At 49.3% G+C, this 20,260-nt stretch overlaps 1 protein-coding gene across 1 annotated transcript; it reads right to left on the bottom strand.

Moving 5' to 3' along the window:
* Positions 1-1,294: 1,294 nt before the first annotated feature.
* s1pr4 (sphingosine-1-phosphate receptor 4) lies at positions 1,295-19,631 on the bottom strand. Its single transcript, XM_070859637.1, has 2 exons — positions 19,464-19,631; positions 1,295-3,594 (listed from the first exon to the last, which is right to left on the bottom strand). The coding sequence occupies exon 2, from the start codon at positions 3,478-3,480 to the stop codon at positions 2,377-2,379; it is 1,104 nt and encodes a 367-aa protein (XP_070715738.1). The 5' UTR covers positions 3,481-3,594; positions 19,464-19,631; the 3' UTR covers positions 1,295-2,376.
* Between the last annotated feature and the right edge of the window lie 629 nt (positions 19,632-20,260).

The following is a 20,260-nucleotide window of genomic DNA, read 5'->3' as shown; positions in this document are numbered from 1 at the left end:
AAATGGAGCTGAGTTGCAGATCAGCCCTGATCTAATTGATTGGCGGAGCAGGCCCGAGGGGCTGAATGGGCCTCCTCCTGTTCCTAATGTTACTGAAAGTGGCTGCAATTGTGCGTCTTTCATTCCCCGAGTGTAAAGATATGGGCCCAGAAATTCGGGTTGTTTGCGCCTCCCGTTAGCAAACCCCCGGCTCCGCTAACGACCCGGGCTAAATTCCGTGGGCGTTTAGCGGCGGCTGTAACCGGTCGCGCCCTGCTCCGCTGCGCTAACGATTACAATGTCATCACTGTGCGCAGCACCCCATTATCACCCCAGACCCTAAATTGGGTATCGCCCCCCCCCCCCCCGGATCGGCCACGTTCGGTCAGCTCGGGACCCTCCGCTCCCCAGTGGTCCAGGCCGTGATTGGTCAGCCCGGGAACCCCGCTCCCCAGTGGTCCAGGCCGTGATCGGTCAGCACGGGACCCCCCCGCTCCCCAGTGGTCCGTGCCGTGATCGGTCAGCCCGGGACCCCCCCTCCCCAGTGGTCCAGGCCATGATCGGTCAGCCCGGGACCCCCGCTCCCCAGTGGTCCGTGCCGTGATCGGTCAGCTTGGGACCCCAACTCCCCGGTGGTCCAGGCCGTGATCGGTCAGCTTGGGACCCCCGCTCCCCGGTGGTCCAGGCCGTGATCGGTCAGCCCGGGACCCCCGTTCCCCGGTGGTCCGTGCCGTGATCGGTCAGCCCGGGACCCCCGCTCCCCAGTGGTCCAGGCCGTGATCGGTCAGCTCAGCACCCCCGCTCCCCAGTGGTCCGTACCGTGATCAGTTAGCCCGGGGCCCTGCTCCCCAGTGGTCCAGGGAGGATCAATTTTGTAATGCAAAGTTTGCAGCTTGGGCCTTTCCCTTTAATTCAGGGAGGAGCCCCATCTACGGGACAGCGGTACCCTGCCCAATGTGTTGCCCTGTGCCCCGCTCCCGACCCGCCCGCCCCGCTACCGCCCTTCTACAGGAAGTGGGGCGCGTCATTTTGCGTTTCATTTCCTTTTGGGGGCGGGTGACCCCGATTTCTCACGAGAAGCGAGACCTGGTGCAAAGTCTGGCGCCTTGCCAGTGTTACCCCCCAAATGGGGCGCGACAGAATTTTTCCCTCTTGCTTTATAACATGTGAAAAAGGGACTTATTACAGGGGCACGCGCATTGTGACGAGGATGCAAATTCCGAACTTTGCTATTGTAGTTACTATTGTACAATAGTAAAATATTCCTATGCATACTGTAACCAAATGATGCTGTTGAAATGAGGTATTAGACGTGTAAGATGTATATCCTTTACTGTTGAAGTTTTATGATGAACCTTTGAACAATACCTGCTAGACTGAATACCTGTGATAGCGCACCAGCATTTATCTTGAACGATCGTGTCGTTTTATTACAATACATATATACTGGTGCCAGTCAGTGCGGTGATCCAATTGGCTGATGCTGCCAACGTGGTTCACGCTGGTTTATAAAAGCAACATCGTTTACCAATCTGCCTGAGATTTGAATTACCAGTTAAAAGCCAAAGTATGATACCTATCAGTAGGGCTTTGGGAAACGCAGAGTCATAATTGAAAGGATTTATCTGAGCTGAGAATGAACTGAATTTTTAACAGCGGTGCTTTCTGAGGTCCCAACAGTAAGAAATAACTTGCATTTGCATAGCACCATTCACGTCCTCAGTCAAGTAATTATTCACTGTAGGCAAACATAGCAGCCAATTTACGCAGAGCAAGATTGCACAAAGAGCAATGAGATTGACGGACAATTAATGTTCACCAGGGCACCAGGAGGATAACCCTGTTGTTCTTCACTAGGATTTTCCAACAACAGCATGGTGGTAAAACGTCCCAAGACGCTTCACAGGGGCGTTATCAGACAAAGCTTCCACGGGTTCTTTTGAGTCCACCCGAGAGGGCAGACGGGGCCTCGGTTTAACGCCTCATCCGAAATACGGCAGTGCGGCGCTCCCTCAGTATTGCGTCGGCCTGGACGATGAGCTCAAGTTTCTGGAGTGTGGCTTGAACCCGGCAGCTTGTGACTCGGAGGTGAGCCAGGCTAGCGTCCCCCACCCTTTCCCTCAACGACTGAATGTTCCACCTGTGACGGGGACCGTGGCTCTCGTATTGGACTGTTCAGCCACCTAAGGACTCATTTCAAGAGTGGATTCCGAGGGACTGCCAGTGATGAAGCTGATGATGATTGTCTGCATGAGGCCGGGAATTTCCTTCATCTCGTCCGCTTCTGCTGCCGCAACTTCAACCGGAAGGAAACCCCAATTTTAACACGCGATCGATGAAAGCCAACCTAGGGAATTCCCAGCCGGAACGTCCGCTCCCAACGGCGAGAGACAAGGTCTAGAGCTCTCCTAACTTGGGCGCCGATTTCTTTGGGCTCATCAGCTTGGAGTTCCGGAAGCTCTCCCGCAGCCGGTAGGAGCTGTCGGTGGAGGCCCCCAGCACTGACTCGCTCCTGCTCAGGAAGGGCAAGGGAGCGCCGGCTTTGAGGAAGCAGCAACACAGCAGCTTGAGGATGGCCCGCCTCACCTCCTTGCTGCCGAAGGAGTAGATGACCGGGTTGATGGCGGAGTTGACCACTGCCAAGGCGATGGTCCACTCCATGCTGTGCAGCTTGGTGCAGAACACAGAGTCGCAGAAGACATCGAGCAGCAGCAGCACGAAGAGGGGGCTCCAGCAGATGATGAAGGCGGCGACGATCATGAAGACGGTCTTGAGGAGCCGCACGGACTTCTGCCTGCTCTTGCTGCTGGCCACCGACTTGGCGCTGGTCTTGACCAGGTGGTAGATGCTGCTGTACAGCGCCACGATCCCGACGATGATGATGCTGAACATCACGACGCAGAAGAGGATGTAGCTCTTGGAGTACAGGGGCAGCAAGGTGGAGCACTCGTCCAGGTTGCAGATGCAGTTCCAGCCCAGCAGGGGCAGCAAGCCGATGAGCGAGGCCACCAGCCAGCACAGGCCGATCAGGACGTACACCCGGCAGGTCTTGCGGGCCGAGGCGTAGGGCACGGGCTTGACCATGGTGGCGTACCGCTCCACCGCCGTGATGAGCAGGCTGAAGGTCGAGGCGGCCAGGGCGAAGAACAGGACCCCCTCCCGGATGAACCACAGCGTGGGGGTGATGTGGAAGGTCTTCTCGCCCGACAGGCTGAGGTTGATGATGTAGACCGTGCCAGTCAGGAGGTCACAGAGGGTGATGTTGGCGATGCAGTAGTACACCCACCTGCTGAAGCGGCTGTTGTTCAAGATCGCCAGGAAGACCAGGAGGTTCTCTATCACGATGAAGCAACTAACCAGCATGAAGACGATTCTGAGGGCGCCGATGCCCTCACCGGGCGACCGACGGTTCTCCAACTTCCCTGTGTGGTTGTAATGCAGCAGGATGATGTTTGCTTGTTGCCCAGCGAAGAAATCCGGGCATTCGCTGGTGTTACCCATCTCGGTAAGAAGCGCTGGCTCCGAGCAGCAACGATTGCACGTGGACCTCAGCAGAGGTTGGGGAGCATGTGACCAGAATCGTGGACAGAGCGTCTACCGCAATTTTCCAACAATCTGAAAAAGAAAAGGTAAGAAATGTATTACTGCCCCGCTCACAGTCAGCAAAGTCAAAGCGATTGCAATCGAGCGCCGATGACTAATCCAAAACTCTCCATTGCCTCCATTTGTGCTATCGGGTTGTGATTTATTTACAATACCCGCCCTATTCACTAATCGGTTGTAGATAATCTTGCCATGATTGTGTCAGTCACTCGGGCAGCCCATAGTCGTCGTCAGTGCTTGGCGTTGCCTGCCATTGAGAAGCAAAAAGCCCAAACACACAGATTGAAACATTTCCCGCCTTCCCAGTGCGGGATGTTAGGAAGTGGCAGGTCACACGCAACGGGCAGCAGGAGCTTGGAGTGTCAGCCGTGGCTCAGTGGGCAGCACTCTCGCCTCTGGGTTAGAAGGTTGTGGGCTCAGGTCCCACTCCAGGAGCTTGAGCACAAAAATCTAGGCTGACACTCCCAGTGCAGTGCTGAGGGAGAGCTGCACTGTCGGAGGTGTTCTCCTTCAGATGAGATGTTAAACTGAGGCCCTGTCCGCTCTCTCAGGTGGATGTAAATCCCGGTCTTTCTCTCTTAAGTTGTTAATTTTAAATCTGAAATTGCTAGATTTTTGTTATCCAAAGGTATTCAGGGATATGGGGTAAAGGCGGGTATAGGAAGATAGGTCGCAGATCAGCCGTGATCTCATTGAATGGTGGAGCAGGCTAGAGGGGGTAACTGGCCTCCTCCTGTTCCTACGTTCCCATACAGAGAGTTAGAATCTCCCAGGCCTGACGCTGCGGAGGGCCGGGGCGGTTTGTCATCCCTCTCGCATGACTCCCAGCCAAGAGTTAAAATGGACCCTTAAGTCTACGCTCCGCTCCTAGCCATTCATTGGACACTGGAAATAACGTTTCCTACTTATCCTCTCAAACCCTTTTGTAGCTATGAGAAACAACAACAACAACTTGTATTTATAAAGCGCCTCTAACGTGGTCAAATGTCCCAAGGCGCTTCGCAGGAGCGTTTATCAGACAGAGTTTCACAACGAGCTACATAAGGCAATATTGGGACAGATGACCAAAAGCTAGGTCAAAGAGGTAGGTTTTAAGGAGCGTCTTAAAGAGAGGTCGAGAGGCGGAGAGGTTTAGGGAGGGAGTTCCAGAGCTTGGGGCCCGGGCAGCTGAAGGCACGGCCAGCGATGGTGGAGCGATGGAAATCGGAGATGTGCAAGAGGACAGAGCTGGAGGAGCGCAGAGTTGTTGGGCTGAAGGAGGTTACAGAGATCGGGAGTAGCAAGGCCGTGGAGGGAATTGATGTGAATTTTTAAATTGAGGTGTTGCCGGACCGGAATAAAGCTTAGATGTTAGATGCCATCACTAATGTTCTCTGTCCCAGGGTTCACAGCCCTAGTTTATTTTAACAAAAGAAAAATATTCCAGATGCTGTAAATCTGGAATAAAGATTTTAAAGATGCTGGAAACATCATTCCACCATCATCACTTTTTGTCGTTTAACCTATCACAGGACTTTCCCTTTCCCCTGGGTCTGAGTTTCTTTACAAACTGTAACATCATCCAGTTCTGACCAAGGGTCATCGACCTGAAACATTAACTCTGTTTCTCTCTCCACAGATGCTGCCTGACCTGCTGAGCATTTCCAGTGTTTGCTGTTTTTATGCCGAGTATTTATTTTTAAGTCCCGGCACGGGATTATACCCGTTCATGCGACAGTGACGGTCAGGAAATGGCCAGCTGGTGCATCAAGCCTGCCCCCATACAGCGGTAATCGTGACTCGACGCCTCCCTCCAGGTCATCTCTGAGTTGCCAATCCTCCAGGATGGCCCTGGAGTCTCCAGGAATTGAAGATGAATCTTCTGGACACTCAAAAGAAAGACTTGCATTTATAAAGCACCGTTCACGTCCACCGGACGTCTCAAAGCGCTTTACAGCCGAAGGAGTACTTTTGGAGTGTAGTCACTGTTGTAATGTCGGAAAGATATCAGCCAATTTGCTCACAGCAAGCTCCCATGTGATAATGACCAAAATAATTTTAGTGATGTTGATTGGGGGGGATAAATATTGGCCAAGACACCAGGGATAAATATTGGCCAAGACACCAGGGATAAATCCCAAGCTCTTCTTCGAAACAGCACCATGGGATTTTTTACATCTGCTTGAGCAGGCAGACGGGGCCTCAGTTTAATGTCACATCCGAAAGACAGCACCTTGACAGTGCAGCGCTCCCTCAGCACTGCGCTGGAACGTCAACCCTAGATATTTTTGCGCTTAAGTCCCTGGAGTGGGACCTGAACCCACAGCCTTCTGACTCAAATGCAAGGGTGTTGCCCACTGAGCCACAGCTGTGACCAATGCACAGGAGAAAACAATTGTGTGTGTTCTTATTTTCATTTTCTTTGAATACTTTCGTTTGTTAGTCATAAAAATATTGGAGATGGGGGTGGGGATCGAAGGTTGTCTGACCGAACAGGGCAGACGGAGGTCAGAGGTGATCTTATCGAAACGTATAAGATTATGAGAGGGCTTAAGAAGGTGGATGCAGAGAGGCTGTTTCCACTGATAGGGGAGATGAGAACGAGAGGGCATGTTCTTAGAATAAGAGGCCGCCCATTTAGAACTAAGATGAGGAGAAATTTCTTCTCTCAGAGGGTTGTAAATTTGTGGAATTCGCTGCGTCAGAGAGCTGTGGAAGCTGGGATATTAAATAAATTTAAGACAGAAATAGACAGTGTCATGTATTCAACTATCATTGTAACCCATGTATAAACTGACCTAAGTTGTACACCTTGAGAACATTAACCACAAGGGGGTGAACTTGTGGGAGACACTCCTAACCTGGACTTTCAGGTATAAAAGGGGAAGCTCCAACCACCTTCATCACTTGAGGTCTTAGTAATAAAGGTAACTGGTCACAGAATGACCTTCTCGGCCTCGTATAGGCCTCGTGTCCATTTATACTGTATAGTAAGGACATATCGTTGGTGACGAGAAACTGGGATTTAAACCACGCGAGTATGGCCACTAGCAGCACAGAAGAGAGGTACTGTGTTGGTGATGATTGGGGCGACTTTATTGAGAGACTACAGCAAAGTTTTGTCACTAAGGAATGGTTGGGACAGGATTCGGCCGATAAACGCAGGGCTCACCTCCTGACAGTTTGTGGATCCAGAACGTATTCCCTGGTGAAAGACCTTCTAGCGCCAGAGAAGCCGACGGACAAGACGTTCGAAGAGCTCAGTAAGTTGATCGGGGAATACCTTAAACTGGTGAGCAGCATGCACATGGCGAGACACCGGTTTTACATGCACCGGCGGCGAGAAGGGCAAAGCTTTTCTGACTTCGTGTCAGATCTCCGGCGACTGGTGAGCCTATGTAAGTTCCCAGATGCATGCAGAGCGGAGATGCTACAAGACTTTTTTATTGAGGGCATCGGGCACGCTGGGGTTTCCAGGAAACTGATTGAGACTTGACCTTGGAGGCGGCTCTGATAGCCCAGACATTTATCTCAGGGGAGGAAGAGACCAGAATGATGTATGACAAAAATCTTGGCTCAAATGCGGCAAACAACCAGGGAGTCAACATTGTTAACGTGGCACACAGTTCTCTAGGCAGACAAGGGCAATCGGACATGCCCCAGCATGTAGTCGAACCCAAAGGGGGAATTCAACAGAGACAATGGCTAGCTGAACGGCGATTCATGCCATCGCAATGGACAATGAGGCCAGGAATGGGGCCATCAACACCTGTTAATGGTGCGCTTAAGGACATTTACAGAGACAGTCAGAGACGATTGACTGGTAATGGACCTTTTGTTTCCAACAGCCTGCTGAGGGAAGGCATCATCTCGCCAGTCGAATTCAGTGACTGGGCGAGCCCGATTGTGCCGGTGCTCAAGGCGGATGGGTCGGTCAGGATATGTGGCGATTACAAGGCCACCATCAATCGGGTGTCACTCCAAGACCAGTACCCGCTACCAAGAGCGGAGGACCTCTTTGCGACGCTATCCGGTGGCAAACTTTTTTCAAAATTGGACCTAGCCTCAGCTTACATGACCCAGGAGCTGGCGAGTGAGTCGAAGAAGCTGACCACCATCACGACACACAAGGGGTTGTTTGAGTATAACAGATGTCCGTTCGGGATTTGTTCGGCCGCCGCGATCTTTCAGCGAAATATGGAAAGCCTCCTCAAGTCGACTCCAAGGATGGTGGTTTTTCAGGACGACATCCTCATCACGGGTTACGATACTGAAGAACACCTCCACAACCTGAAGGAGGTGCTACGCAGACTGGACCGGGTAGGGCTGCGACTGAAAAAGGTGAAGTGCGTCTTCTTAGCTCCAGAGGTAGAATTCCTGGGGATGAGGGCAGCAGCAGACGTGATTAGACCCACTGCGTCCAAAACGGAAGCGATCCAGAGAGCACCCAGACCCCGTAACACGACGGAGCTGCGTTCGTTCCTGGTCTCCTGAACTATTTTGGTAACTTTCTTCCCAAATTGAGCATGTTGTTAGAGCCGCTACACGTGCTCCTACGCAAAGGTCGCGATTGGGTCTGGGGGGCAGCCAGGAAAGGGCTTTTGATAGAGCACTCAATTTATATGACCCATGTAAGAAACTTGTTCTAACGATCGATGCATCGTCCTATGGGGTCGGGTGTGTGTTGCAGCATGTGAGTGTCAATGGTCAGTTACAGCCGGTAGCTTATGCCTCCAGAAGTCTGTCCCAGGCAGAAAGGGGCTTCGGGATGGTAGAAAAGGAAGCGCTAGCATGTGTATATGTAGTAAAAAAAATGCACCAGTACCTGTAGGGCAGGAAATTTGAGCTGGAGACAGATCACAAACCCCTAACGTCCCTTTTGGCCGACAACAAGGCCATAAATGTGAATGCATCGGCCCGCATACAGAGGTGGGCACTCACGTTAGCTGCCTATGACTACACAATTCGGCACAGACCGGGCACTGAAAACTGCGCCGATGCACTCAGCAGACTCCCACTAGCCACCACTGAGGGGGCAACTGAGTATGATGCTGAGATGGTCATGGTTGTTGAAGCTTTCGAAAGCGAAGGCTCACCTGTGACAGCCCGTCAGATTAAAGTCTGGACAAATAAAGACCTGCTACTGTCTTTAATCAAGAAATGTGTCCTGAATGGAGACTGGGCAGCCACGTACGGGGCATGCCCTGAGGGATTTAAGCCGTTTCATAGGCGCAAGGATGAACTCTCGCTTCAGGCCGATTGCCTACTGTGGGGAAACCGAGTAGTCATGCCCCAGATGAGTAGAGAGGTGTTCATCAAAGAACTTCACAATGAGCACCCAGGCATTGACATGATGAAGGCAATTGCCAGGTCACACGTTTGGTGGCCAGGGATAGATGCAGACCTGGAACTTCGTGTTCGCAAGTGCAACATGTGTGCTCAGCTGGGCAACGCACCCAAGGAAGCCCCCCTTAGCCCCTGGACCTGGCCCGCCAAGCCATGGTCACGCATCCATGTGGACTACGCAGATCCTTTCATGGGAAAAATGTTTTTGGTTGTAATAAACGCCTACTCCAAATGGATTGAGTGTGTCATTTTAAATTCAAGCACATCCTCTGCCACTGTAGAAAGTCTACGGGCAATGTTCACCGCCCATGGTCTACTGGATGTCTTGGTCAGCGACAATGGCCCGTGCTTCACAAGCACTGAATTCCAGGACTTCATGGCAGGCAATGGAATTAACCATGTTAGAATGGCACCATTCAAGCCGGCCTCAAACGGCCAGGCGGAACGAGCAGTGCAGATAATCAAACAGGGGATGCTCAGAATCCAAGGGGGTTCCCTACAAAGCCACTTATCACGCCTCCTGTTGGCCAATAGATCCCGACCACACTCGCTCACAGGGGTTCCACCCGCAGAGCTGCTAATGAAAAGGATGCTCAAAACCAGGTTATCCCTTATACACCCCACTATGAAAGAAATTGTTGAGAGCAGGTGCCAGTCACAATGTGACTACCATGACAGGAATGCGAGGGCGCGATGTATTGATGTCAATGACCCTGTTTTTGTCCTTAAGTATGCTGCAGGGCCCAAATGGCTTGCAGGCACTGTGATTGCCAAAGAGGGGAATAGGATTCTGGTAGTTAAACTTACTAATGGACCAATCTGCCGCAAACACCTGGATCAAACTAAAAGGAGGTTCAGCAACCCCATAGAAGAAGCAAAGGAAGAACACGATGTAGAGTTCACTCCACCACAGGTGACCGAACACTGGAACCAAGTGGAGGAGAACCCAGTCACTGTGGGCAGTCCGGACAGGCCTGAGGCACCGCATACACTCAGGCCAGCGCCCAACAACCGGAGCCCCAACTCAGGCGCTCTACAAGGGAGCGTAAACCACCAGAGAGACTTAACCTGCGATCCCAATAAGACTTTGGGGGGGGGAGATGATGTCATGTATTCAACTCTCATTGTAACCCATGTATAAGCTGACCTAAGGTGTATACCTTGAGAACATTGACCACAAGGGGGTGAACTTGTGGGAGACACTCCTAACCTGGACTTTCAGGTATAAAAGGGGAAGCTCCACCCACCTTCATCACTTGAGGTCTTGGTAATAAAGGTAACTGGTCACAGATATGTGAAGAGAAAAAGATTAGCGAAGACAAACATAGGTACCTTGCAGTCGGATTCGGGTGAATTTATAATGGGGAACAAAGAAATGGCAGATCAATTGAACAAGTACTTTGGTTCTGTCTTCACAAAGGAAGACACAAGTAACCTTCCAGATATACCAGGGGGCCGAGGGTCTAGTGAGAAGGAGGAACTGAAGGATATCCTTAATAGGCTGGAAATTGTGTTAGGGAAATTGATGGGATTGAAGGCCGATAAATCACCGGGGCCTGATAGTCTGCATTCCAGAGTACTTAAGGAAATGGCCCTAGAAATAGTGGATGCATTGGTGATCATTTTCCAGAAGTCTATCGACTCTGGATCAGTTCCTACGGACTGGAGGGTTTCTAATGTACCACCACTTTTTAAAAAAGGAGGGAGAGAGAAAATGGGTAATTATAGACCGGTTAGCCTGACATCAGTAGTGGGGAAAATGTTGGAATCAATCATTAAGGATGAAATAGCAACGCATTTGGAAAGCAGTGATAAAATTGGTCCAAGTCAGCATGGATTTATGAAAGGGAAATCATGCTTGACAAATCTTCTGGAATTTTTTGAGGATGTAACTAGTAGAGTGGACAAGGGAGAACCAGTGGATGTGGTGTTTTTGGACTTTCAAAAGGCTTTTGACAAGGTTCCGCATAAGAGATTGGTGTGTAAAATCAAAGCGCATGGTATTGGGGGTAATGTACTGACATGGATAGAGAACTGGTTGGCAGACAGGAAGCAGAGAGTCGGGATAAACGGGTCCTTTTCAGAATGGCAGGCAGTAACTAGTGGGGTGCCGCAGGGCTCAGTGCTGGGACCCCAGTTCTTTACAATATACATTAATGATTTAGATGATGGAATTGAATGTAATATCTCCAAGTTTGCAGATGACACTAAACTGGGTGGTGGTGTGAGCTGTGAGGAGGACGCTAAGAGGCTGCAGGGTGACTTGGACAGGTTAGGCGAGTGGGCAAATACATGGCAGATGCAGTATAATGTGGGTAAATGTGAGGTTATCCACTTTGGGGGAAAAACACGAAGGCAGAATATTATCTGAATGGCAGCAGATTAGGAAAAGGGGAGGTGCAACGAGACCTGGGTGTCATGGTTCATCAGTCACTGAAAGTGGGCATGCAGGTACAGCAGGCAAATGGTATGTTGGCCTTCATAGCTAGGGGATTTGAGTATAGGAGCAGGGAGGTGTTACTGCAGTTATACAGGGCCTTGGTGAGGCTTCACCTGGAATATTGTGTTCAGTTTTGGTCTCCTAATCTGAGGAAGGAAGTTCTTGCTATTGAGGGAGTGCAGCGAAGGTTCACCAGACGATTCCAGGGATGGCTGGACTGACATATGAGGAGAGACTGGATCAACTGGGCTTTTATTCACTGGAGTTTAGAAGGATGAGAGGGGAACTCATAGAAACATATAAGATTCTGACGGGACTGGACAGGTTAGATGCAGGAAGAATGTTCCCGATGTTGGGGAGGTCCAGAACCAGGGGACATAAGCTTAGGATAAGGGGTAGGCCATTTAGGACTGAGATGAGGAGAAACTTCTTCACTCAGAGAGTTGTTAACCTATGGAATTCCCTGCCGCAGAGAGTTGTTGATGCCAATTCATTGTATATATTCAAGAGGGAGTTAGATATGGCCCTTACTGCTAAGGGGATCAAGGGGTATGGAGAAAAAGCAGGAAAGGGGTACCGAGGGAATGATCAGCCATGGTGTTATCAAATGCCGGTGCAGGCTCGAAGGGCCGAATGGCCTACTCCTGCACCTATTTTCTATGTTTCTATGTTTCACTCAAGAATGGGCCTCGTGTGCATTTATACTGTATAGTAAGGACATATCAGACAGTTTCTTAAACGATAAGGGAATAAGGGGTTATGGGGAGCGGGCAGGGAAGTGGAGCTGAGTCCATGATCAGATCAGCCATGATCTTATTGAATGGCGGAGCAGGCTCAAGGGGCTCCTATTTCTGCTCCTATTTCTTATGTTCTTATGTTCTTATGTCATGTGGGGAAACCTCCAGGAATACGTCTAACCGGAGTTGGCAACCCATTGTAATCTCCTGTGAGAGGCAAAGTTAAAAACTTTATCCCTGGTATTATCTTTTCATCCATGGCTCTGGTGACCTTTTTATAATTGTGATGCACAAAACAGCCTGTACTGCCGTTCGAACCAACATTGTAATGTATTTGCTTCATGGGCTCTTTGCTTTGGAATCCACAGCAACACATTGCTATTAAGTACTAGCTGGTTTATTAACAAAGGTTTAGCAATCACACTGCACATTATCCGTACACCCCCTAATGCCTTTTAGACTTTTAGTTCTTTCTCTGTGCTTCGGTGTACGGACACTGAACCCCGTTAGAACTATACTGAATTTTGCCCCGGTGCCTAAAATAACATCACAAACATAACCAGAATATAAAGAGACAGGCACATCTGCTTTTTACAATATTGCACTTTGAGGTTGTTGTATTGGGCCTCACGGGAATAGCCTCGGCCTAGGGATTGGGTGATTCGCGGCGGAGTCGCATTGTGACAGGAAAAGATCCGAAACAAAACAAACAGGTGTCACGTTGCAGGAAGAAAGAACGTTCTTGTATTTATATTCTTCTTCTTGGGCAGTCCCCTGGGGCCGAGGATGACTTGCTTCCACACTAACATAAGTTCTAAGGTAACCGATGAGACCAATGTGGGATCTGCAGTCTCTGTCACAGTCGACGATTGGAGGGATGGGTGGGTGGGGTGCTTGGTTTGTCGTATGCTCCTTCCGCTGTTCGTATTTGTTTGTTTGTATTTATATAGCACCTTTTCCGACCACTGGAAGTCCCAAAGTGCTTGAGAGCCAGTGAAGTACATAAGAATATAAGAATTAGGAGCCGATTAGGCCATTCGGCCTCTCGAGCCTGCTCCGCCATTCAATAAGATCATGGTTGATCTGATCATGGACTCAGCTCCATGTCCCTGCCCGCTCCCCTTTATCCCCTTATCGTTTAAGCAGAGAAACATAGAAAATAGGTGCAAGAGTAGGCCATCTTCGACCTCAACTCCACCTTCCCGCCCGATCTCCATATCCCTTAATTCCCTTAGCAGCCAAAAATCTATCGATCTCATGCTTGAATATACTCAATGACTGAGCAGCCGCAACCCTCTAGGGCAGAGAATTCTAAAGAAATTCATAACCCTCTGAGTGAAGAAATTTCTCTTCATGTCAGTCCTAAATGGCCGGCCCCTCATCCTGAGACTATGCCCCCTGGCTCTAGACTTTCCAGCCAGGGGAAACAGCCTCTCAGCATCTACCCTTCAAACCCTCTAATACTTTTATATGTTTCAATGAGATCACCTTTGAAGCGTAGTCGCTGTTGTTTTGCACACAGCCAGCTCCTACTAACAGCAATGTGATAATGACCAGATCGTCTGTTTTAGTTGGTGATTGAGGGATAAATATTACACCAGGACAAACTCCCCTGCTCTTCTTCGAAATAGTTCCATGGGATCTTTTACATCCAACTGAGAGGGCAGACGGGGCCTCGGTTTAACGTCTCATCCGAAAGACGGCATCTCCGACAGTGCAGCGCTCCCTCAGCACTGCACTGGAGTGTCAGCCTGGATTTTTATGCTCAAGTCTCTGGAGTGGGACTTGAACCCACAACCTTCTGACTTAGAGGTAAAAGTGTGCTACCCAGCTGACACCAAAGGCTACAAAGGAAGGTTAGAAATATAAGTTTGTCTTAATATCTTTCCATCGTCAGAAGACTGCCAAAAGGAAAATGTCGCAACAGCTGGAAAACAGACCACAGATGTTATAAAAATATTACTTCTGCACTCAGAGTGCAGCAAGTTCTGTCAAGAGCAAATCGCCACCGACACGCATTTATATTTTATATATTGTACCCATGACTGGCTGATCTGAAGTACAAGCACCAAGTGTTTCATTGCACAATTTCACTTCCTCTTTAACAGCTGTTATTGACTTGCTGAAGTTGCAGGGATCACCTGGTTAGCACACTCGCCATCTCTCACACCGTAACTCTGCCATGTGTCCAGTGTCCAGTGTCCGGAGAACACTTGTTAAACATTTGTTTACAGGATGTGGGCGTCGCCGGCAAGACCGGCATTGTATACATAGAGCACCGTGATCTGAAAAAACCTGTGTAGTGTCATGTATATTGCAAGTTCTGTTTAGTAATGTATGTTGCAAAGAAATGTAACTGTACCCTCACCCATTCCGTGTACCGTAGAGTGCCACTAGTAAATTAATTTGATGACTGTATTACAATGTATCCTGGATTGTACTGAAATGTACCTCGAAATGTAAAGCAAGCAAATGTATTGAACGAAACTGCCGTCAGCATCTAAATGTATTGTATGGAATTGCTGACTGCATCCAAATGTACTGAACTGTCTTCCAATGTATTGTGCAAATTTTTATATGAATAAAATATATTTTGAAATTAAAAAAAAAAAAAAAAATTTATTGGCACCAAGATGTAGCTTGGTTGACGGTGAGAAGGGCCCTACCCGTCAGATCCTTCGTGCACAGCCGGGGTTTCAGAGACACGGCACTCTGTCCCCGAGTTGGCTGTGGTGCGGACGAGACTGTCATCCATCTCCTTCGGGACTGCCCCTTCGCAAGGCAGGTCTGGAAGGAGATGCAGTGGTTGCTGTCAAGGTTCATCCCAAGCAGTTCCGTAACACAGGACTCTGTGCTCTACGGGCTGTTCCCAGGGACACACACCGAGACAGACATCACCTGCTGCTGGAGGGCCATCAACTCGGTCAAAGACGCTCTTTGGTCTTGCCGAAACTTGCTGGTCTTCCAGAGCAAGGAAATATCCACGTCTGCGTGTTGCAGACTGGCGCAATCCAAGATCCAGGATTACGTGCTGAGGGACGCACTTAAAATTGGTGCAGTCGCCGCAAAGGCACGGTGGGGAAGGGCCACAGTTTAAGGTTCTTCCACCACGGTAAACCCAGGGGCTGGAATCAGTATAAAACTCCCCTCGGGCTGTACTCGTAAACCTTTGTATACATAGAGCACCATGATCTGAAAACACCGATGCAGTGCCATGTATAATGCAAGTTCTGCAACTGTTTAGCAATGTATGTTGTAAAGAAATGTAACTGCACCCTCACCCGTTCCGTGTACTGTATAGTGCCACATGTAACACAATTTGATGACTGTATTACAATATATCCTGGATTGTACTGAACTGTAAAGCAAGCAAATGTATTGAACGGAACTGCCGTCAGCATCCAAATGTATTGTATGGAATTGCTGATCGCGTCCAAATGTACTGAACTGCCTTTCAATGTACCGTGCAAATTTTTATATGAATAAAGTATATATTTTGAAATTTAAAAAAAAATGTTTTGCCCATCCCAAATTGCCCATGAGAAGGTGGTGGTGAGCCGTCTTCTTGAACCGCTGCAGTCGCAGTTTGGTACAGCTGAGTGGCTCGCTAGTGTCAGAACCACATCAGGCTTAGCTCTAAAGCCCGTTGGAGCACAGTAGCCTCCCAGCATTCAGTATCTAGGCTTAGAGAGGTCAGCCACTTGGGAAAAGGTACTGGAGGGTTTGTTTTTTAACTGATACACGGGATGTGGGCATCGCTGGCAAGGCCACCATTTATTGCCCATCCCTAATTGCCCTTGAGAAGATGGTGGTGAGCTGCCTTCTTGAATATAGCCAAGTGGCTTGTTAGGCCATTTCAGAGGACAGTTAAGAGTCAGCCACATTGCTGTGGGTCTGGAGTCACATATAGACCAGACCGGGTAAGGGCAGCACATTTCCTTCCCTGAAGGACCTGAGTGAACCAGACGGTCCCCATTACTGCCCCTCTCTTTTCATCCCAGTTAGCACTGCACTGGCTGGGAATGGGGAAGTTCCCACCTCCTTCACCCCCCCTCCCCCCCCCCAACCTTGTTCCTCCCTAACTCCGTCATCTCTTTCAGCCTCACAACCCCACGAGATGTCTGCGCTCCTCTAATTGTGCCCGCTTGAGCATCCCTGATTATAATCACTCCACCATCGGTGGCCGTGCCTTCAGCTGCCTGGGCCCCAAGCTCTGGAACTCCCTCCCTAAACCTCTCCGTTTCTCTATCTCTCTCTTCCTTTAAGACGCTCCTTAAAACCTACCTCTTTGACCAAGCTGTTGGTGATCTGCTTTAATTTCTTCTCATGTGGCTCGGTGTCAAATTTATCTGTTTTGTCTTCTAACACTGCTGTGAAGCGCCTTGGGACATTTTACCACATTAAGGGTGCTATATAAATACAGGTTATTGCTGTGGTTGCGTTCGCTGCGAGTCTCCATTTCAGTCTTTTAATTGTCTAGTTTCTGAACCCAGGATGCTATCAGTGCTAAAGAAAGGTACTTATATAGCACCTTTCATGACCTCTGGATGTGGCAAAGCGCTTTTCAGCCAATGAAGTACTTTTATGAAGTGTCGTCACTGTTGTAATGTGGGAAATGTGGCAGTCGATTTGCGCACAGCAAACTCCCACAAACAGCAATGAGATAAACGAGCAGGTAAAGGCAGTTCCCCTCATTTGGTGATTGTGGTGACGGGACAAGGAAAAGCTGCCAAGGGAACAGTGCCGGTCGGGTGGGTTATGGTTACCCCTGCCGCCAACAGCGGCAAAGCCTGCTGTCGCGGTGCTCGCCCTCTCGTAATGCACAGGCGCCCCAGTGAGGATGCTGAGTTCCACCTGGATAAGAACATAAGAATTAGGAGCAGGAGTCGGCCATTCGGCCCCTCGAGCCTGCTCCGCCATTCAATAAGATCATGGCTGATCTTCGACCTCAACTCCACTTTCCCACCTGATCCCCATATCCCTTGATTCCCCGAGAGTCCAAAAATCTATCGATCTCTGTCTTGAATATACTCAATGACTGAGCCTCCACAGCCTTCTGGGGTAGAGAATTCCAAAGATTCACCACCCTCTGGGTGAAGACAAATGGCCGACCCCTTATCCAGAGACTGTGACCCCTGGTTCTAGACTCCCCAGCCCGGGGGAAACATCCTCCCTGCATGTCCCACTGTCCTGGGCTAGTTGCCTGACTCTTTTATTTTGCATTCCCTTCTTCTCTTCCTCTGTCTCACTCTCTTGAACTTCACCCCCTCCCCCTCTTCCCCCCCCCCCCGCCAAACCTATTGTTTCAAACTGTCAGAACTCAAGCTTAAAACCACCGCTATCACCTTCTCTCCTACTCTTTCCAGCCTTGGTGGTGTCCTGCACTAAGGGCCTTGAGTCTCTTGATATTACTTCTTAAAATTCACTGGTGCTGCCCTTTTAAGAAGGGTTGGACCATGTTCCGCAGTACAGCTTGAGTGTCATTTTACATTGGCGAGGGAAGAGGGCCAGAGAAAAGGAGAAGGAGGAATAAGCAAATGAACAAAAGGTGACATAACAACAACTTGTATTTATATAGAGCCTTTAACGTAGTGAAATGTCCCAAGGCACTTCACAGGAGTGTTACGAGATTTAAAACATTTTACACCGAGCCGCATGAGTAGAAATTAGCACAGGTGGCGAAAAGCTTGGTCACCAAAATCATTGAACTTGGGCAGGGAAGATTGAGAAAGCAATTAAAAAAAGCTTACAGGATCCTGGGCTTCATAAATAGAGGCATAGAGTACAAAAGCGTGGCTATTATGATGAACCTGTATAAAACACGGGTTCGGCCTCAACTGGAGCATTGTGTCCAATTCTGGGCACCGCTCTTTAGGGAGGATGTGAAGGCCTTAGAGAGGGTGCAGAAAAGATTTACGAGAATGATTCCAGGGAGGAGGGAGTTCAGTTACGTGGGTAGACTGGAGAAGCTGGGGTTGTTCTCCTTGGAGCAGAGATTGAAAGGAGATTTTGGGAGATCTGGACAGAGTAGATAGAGAGAGAAACTGTTCCCATTGGCGGAAGGTCGAGAACCAGAGGACACAGATTTATGGCGATTGGCAAAAGAACCAAAGGCAACATAAGAAAAAACTTTTTTTTACACAGCAAGTGGTTAGGATTTGGAATGCGCTGCCTGAGAGGGTGGTGGAGGCAGACTCAATCGTGGCTTTCAAAGGGTTGGATAAGTATCTGAAAGAAAGAAATTTGCAGGGCTACAGGGAAAGGGCGGGGGAGTGGGACTGGCTGAGGTGCTCTTGCAGCGAGCCGGCACGGGCTCGACGGGCCGAATGGCCTTCTTCCGTGCTGTAACCTTTCTATGCTTCTAAAGGAGAGGGATAGAAAGGGAAAGGAGGGAGGGAGAGGGAGGAACGACCAGAGAAACCGACAGAATGTGGAGAGAGGGATAGAAGGGTAGAGGAGCGAGGTGCAGGGAGAGGGGAAAAGGGGAGGAGGGGGGGACAGGGAGAAGGAGGGAAGGGAAAAGGAGAGGCAGGTGAGAGGGAGAAGGAAAGAAGGGAGAGTGGGGAGGAGAGAAGAGGGGAGTGAGGGGGGAATGGGATAGGGAGAGGGTGAAGGGGAAAGAAGCGGAGAGGGAGAAGTACTGGAGAGAGATAGAAGAAGAAGGGTAAGACTTTGTTTCTCTGTCTCCCCTTGACACATTTCCACACAGTATTTTTAAATGTCACTTTTTCAAAACAACCTCAATGTTCATAACAGAAACATGCAAATTTTTCAAAGGTGCATATCTAAAGAGTTAAGTAATTAGAAAAATGCTGTCTGAATTTTTAAAAATCCATTTCCTTCAGCCCCAGACACAGACACAAATCCGCTATCGTGCACACTGTGTAGTTTTTACACTCTATCTATAATTAAAGAAGACATTTGAAATGCTGCACTACAGAGCAGTGATACTGACTTGCATTATTTAAACCGGCTGGTGTGCCTGTCAATGCAGACTGTTGGATCGACCTTGACAGCATTTAACTCACTTTTAAATAAAGGTTTTCCTTTGCCCAGTGAGGTGCAGTAAAGTGAAGAAGTTGTGTCAGCTATTAAGAAGAAAGAAAGACTTGCATTTATATAGCGCCTGTCAAGACCACCGGGTGTCTCAAAGTGCTTTACAACCAATGAAGTACTTCTGGAGTGCAGTCGCTGTTGTAATGTGGGAAACACGGCAGCCAATTTGCGCACAGCAAGCTCCCACAAATAGCAATGTGACAATGACCAGATAATGTGCTTTTTGTTAAATGCAAGTCTTTCTTAAGCAGCACAGCCACGATTCTGCGTGCACTTTCTCAGTCCCGGGTGGTGCAGCGGGCATGTTGAAAGGTTGAACTTACCATGCCGTTGCCGTGGATTTGTCCTTTCATCGCTGTTTTTCCTGTGCTGGTACGTTAGCAGCTGCCCCTTGCTACACCCGGCCTGACTGTGCACATGGTCTCGACGATTTTATAGAAGCTGTGAGCAGACGTGTTGTGATCGGTTCTGCACCGCCCAGGATGACATGGCAGACTGAGCAAGCTGATAAGATCACGCAGCTCACGCACATGAATCTTGTGAAGCAGCACAAGTTGCGGGGGACAAAACAAACTCCCCTCCAGACGCGTCACCTTAACCTATTCAGCCCTGCCTTGCCCAGAGAGAATATCCTTCACCGCACCCAACCCCACCCCCAACCTCCCACAAATTTCTCCTCTCCTCTCTCGAAGACGCCTTGAAGTGCATGGTGTCAGAGTGTGTGTTGGAGCTGTAGCGTCTGCACTATGGGGCTCAGTGGGTAGCACTCTCGCTTCTGTGTCAGAAGGTTGTGGGATCAAGTCCCACTCCAGGAACTTGAGCACATAAAATCCAGGCTGATACTCCAGTGCAGTGCCGAGGGGGTGTTGCACTGTCGGAGGTGCCGTCTTTCAGATGAGACATTAAACCGAGGCCCCGTCTGCCCTCTCAGGTAAACGTAAAAGATCCCACGACACTATTTAGAAGAACAGCAAGGGAGTTATCCCCCGTGTCCTGGACAATATTTATCCCTCAATGAAAATAAAAACAGATTGGTCATTATCACATTGCTGTTTGTGGGAGCTTGCTGTGCGCAAATTGGCTGCTGCATTTCCCACATTGCAACAGTGACTGCGTTTCA

Source organism: Pristiophorus japonicus, chromosome 18 (assembly GCF_044704955.1).
Source record: "Pristiophorus japonicus isolate sPriJap1 chromosome 18, sPriJap1.hap1, whole genome shotgun sequence".
NCBI lineage: Eukaryota > Metazoa > Chordata > Chondrichthyes > Pristiophoridae > Pristiophorus > Pristiophorus japonicus.
Note: the sequence above shows the minus strand (reverse complement) of the source record. Positions and strands in the feature narration are given on the sequence as shown.

What these genes read in the sequence shown, in the direction of transcription:
- s1pr4 (XM_070859637.1), bottom strand. Translation starts at nt 3,480, where the DNA reads ATGGGTAACACCAGCGAATGCCCGGATTTCTTCGCTGGGCAACAAGCA.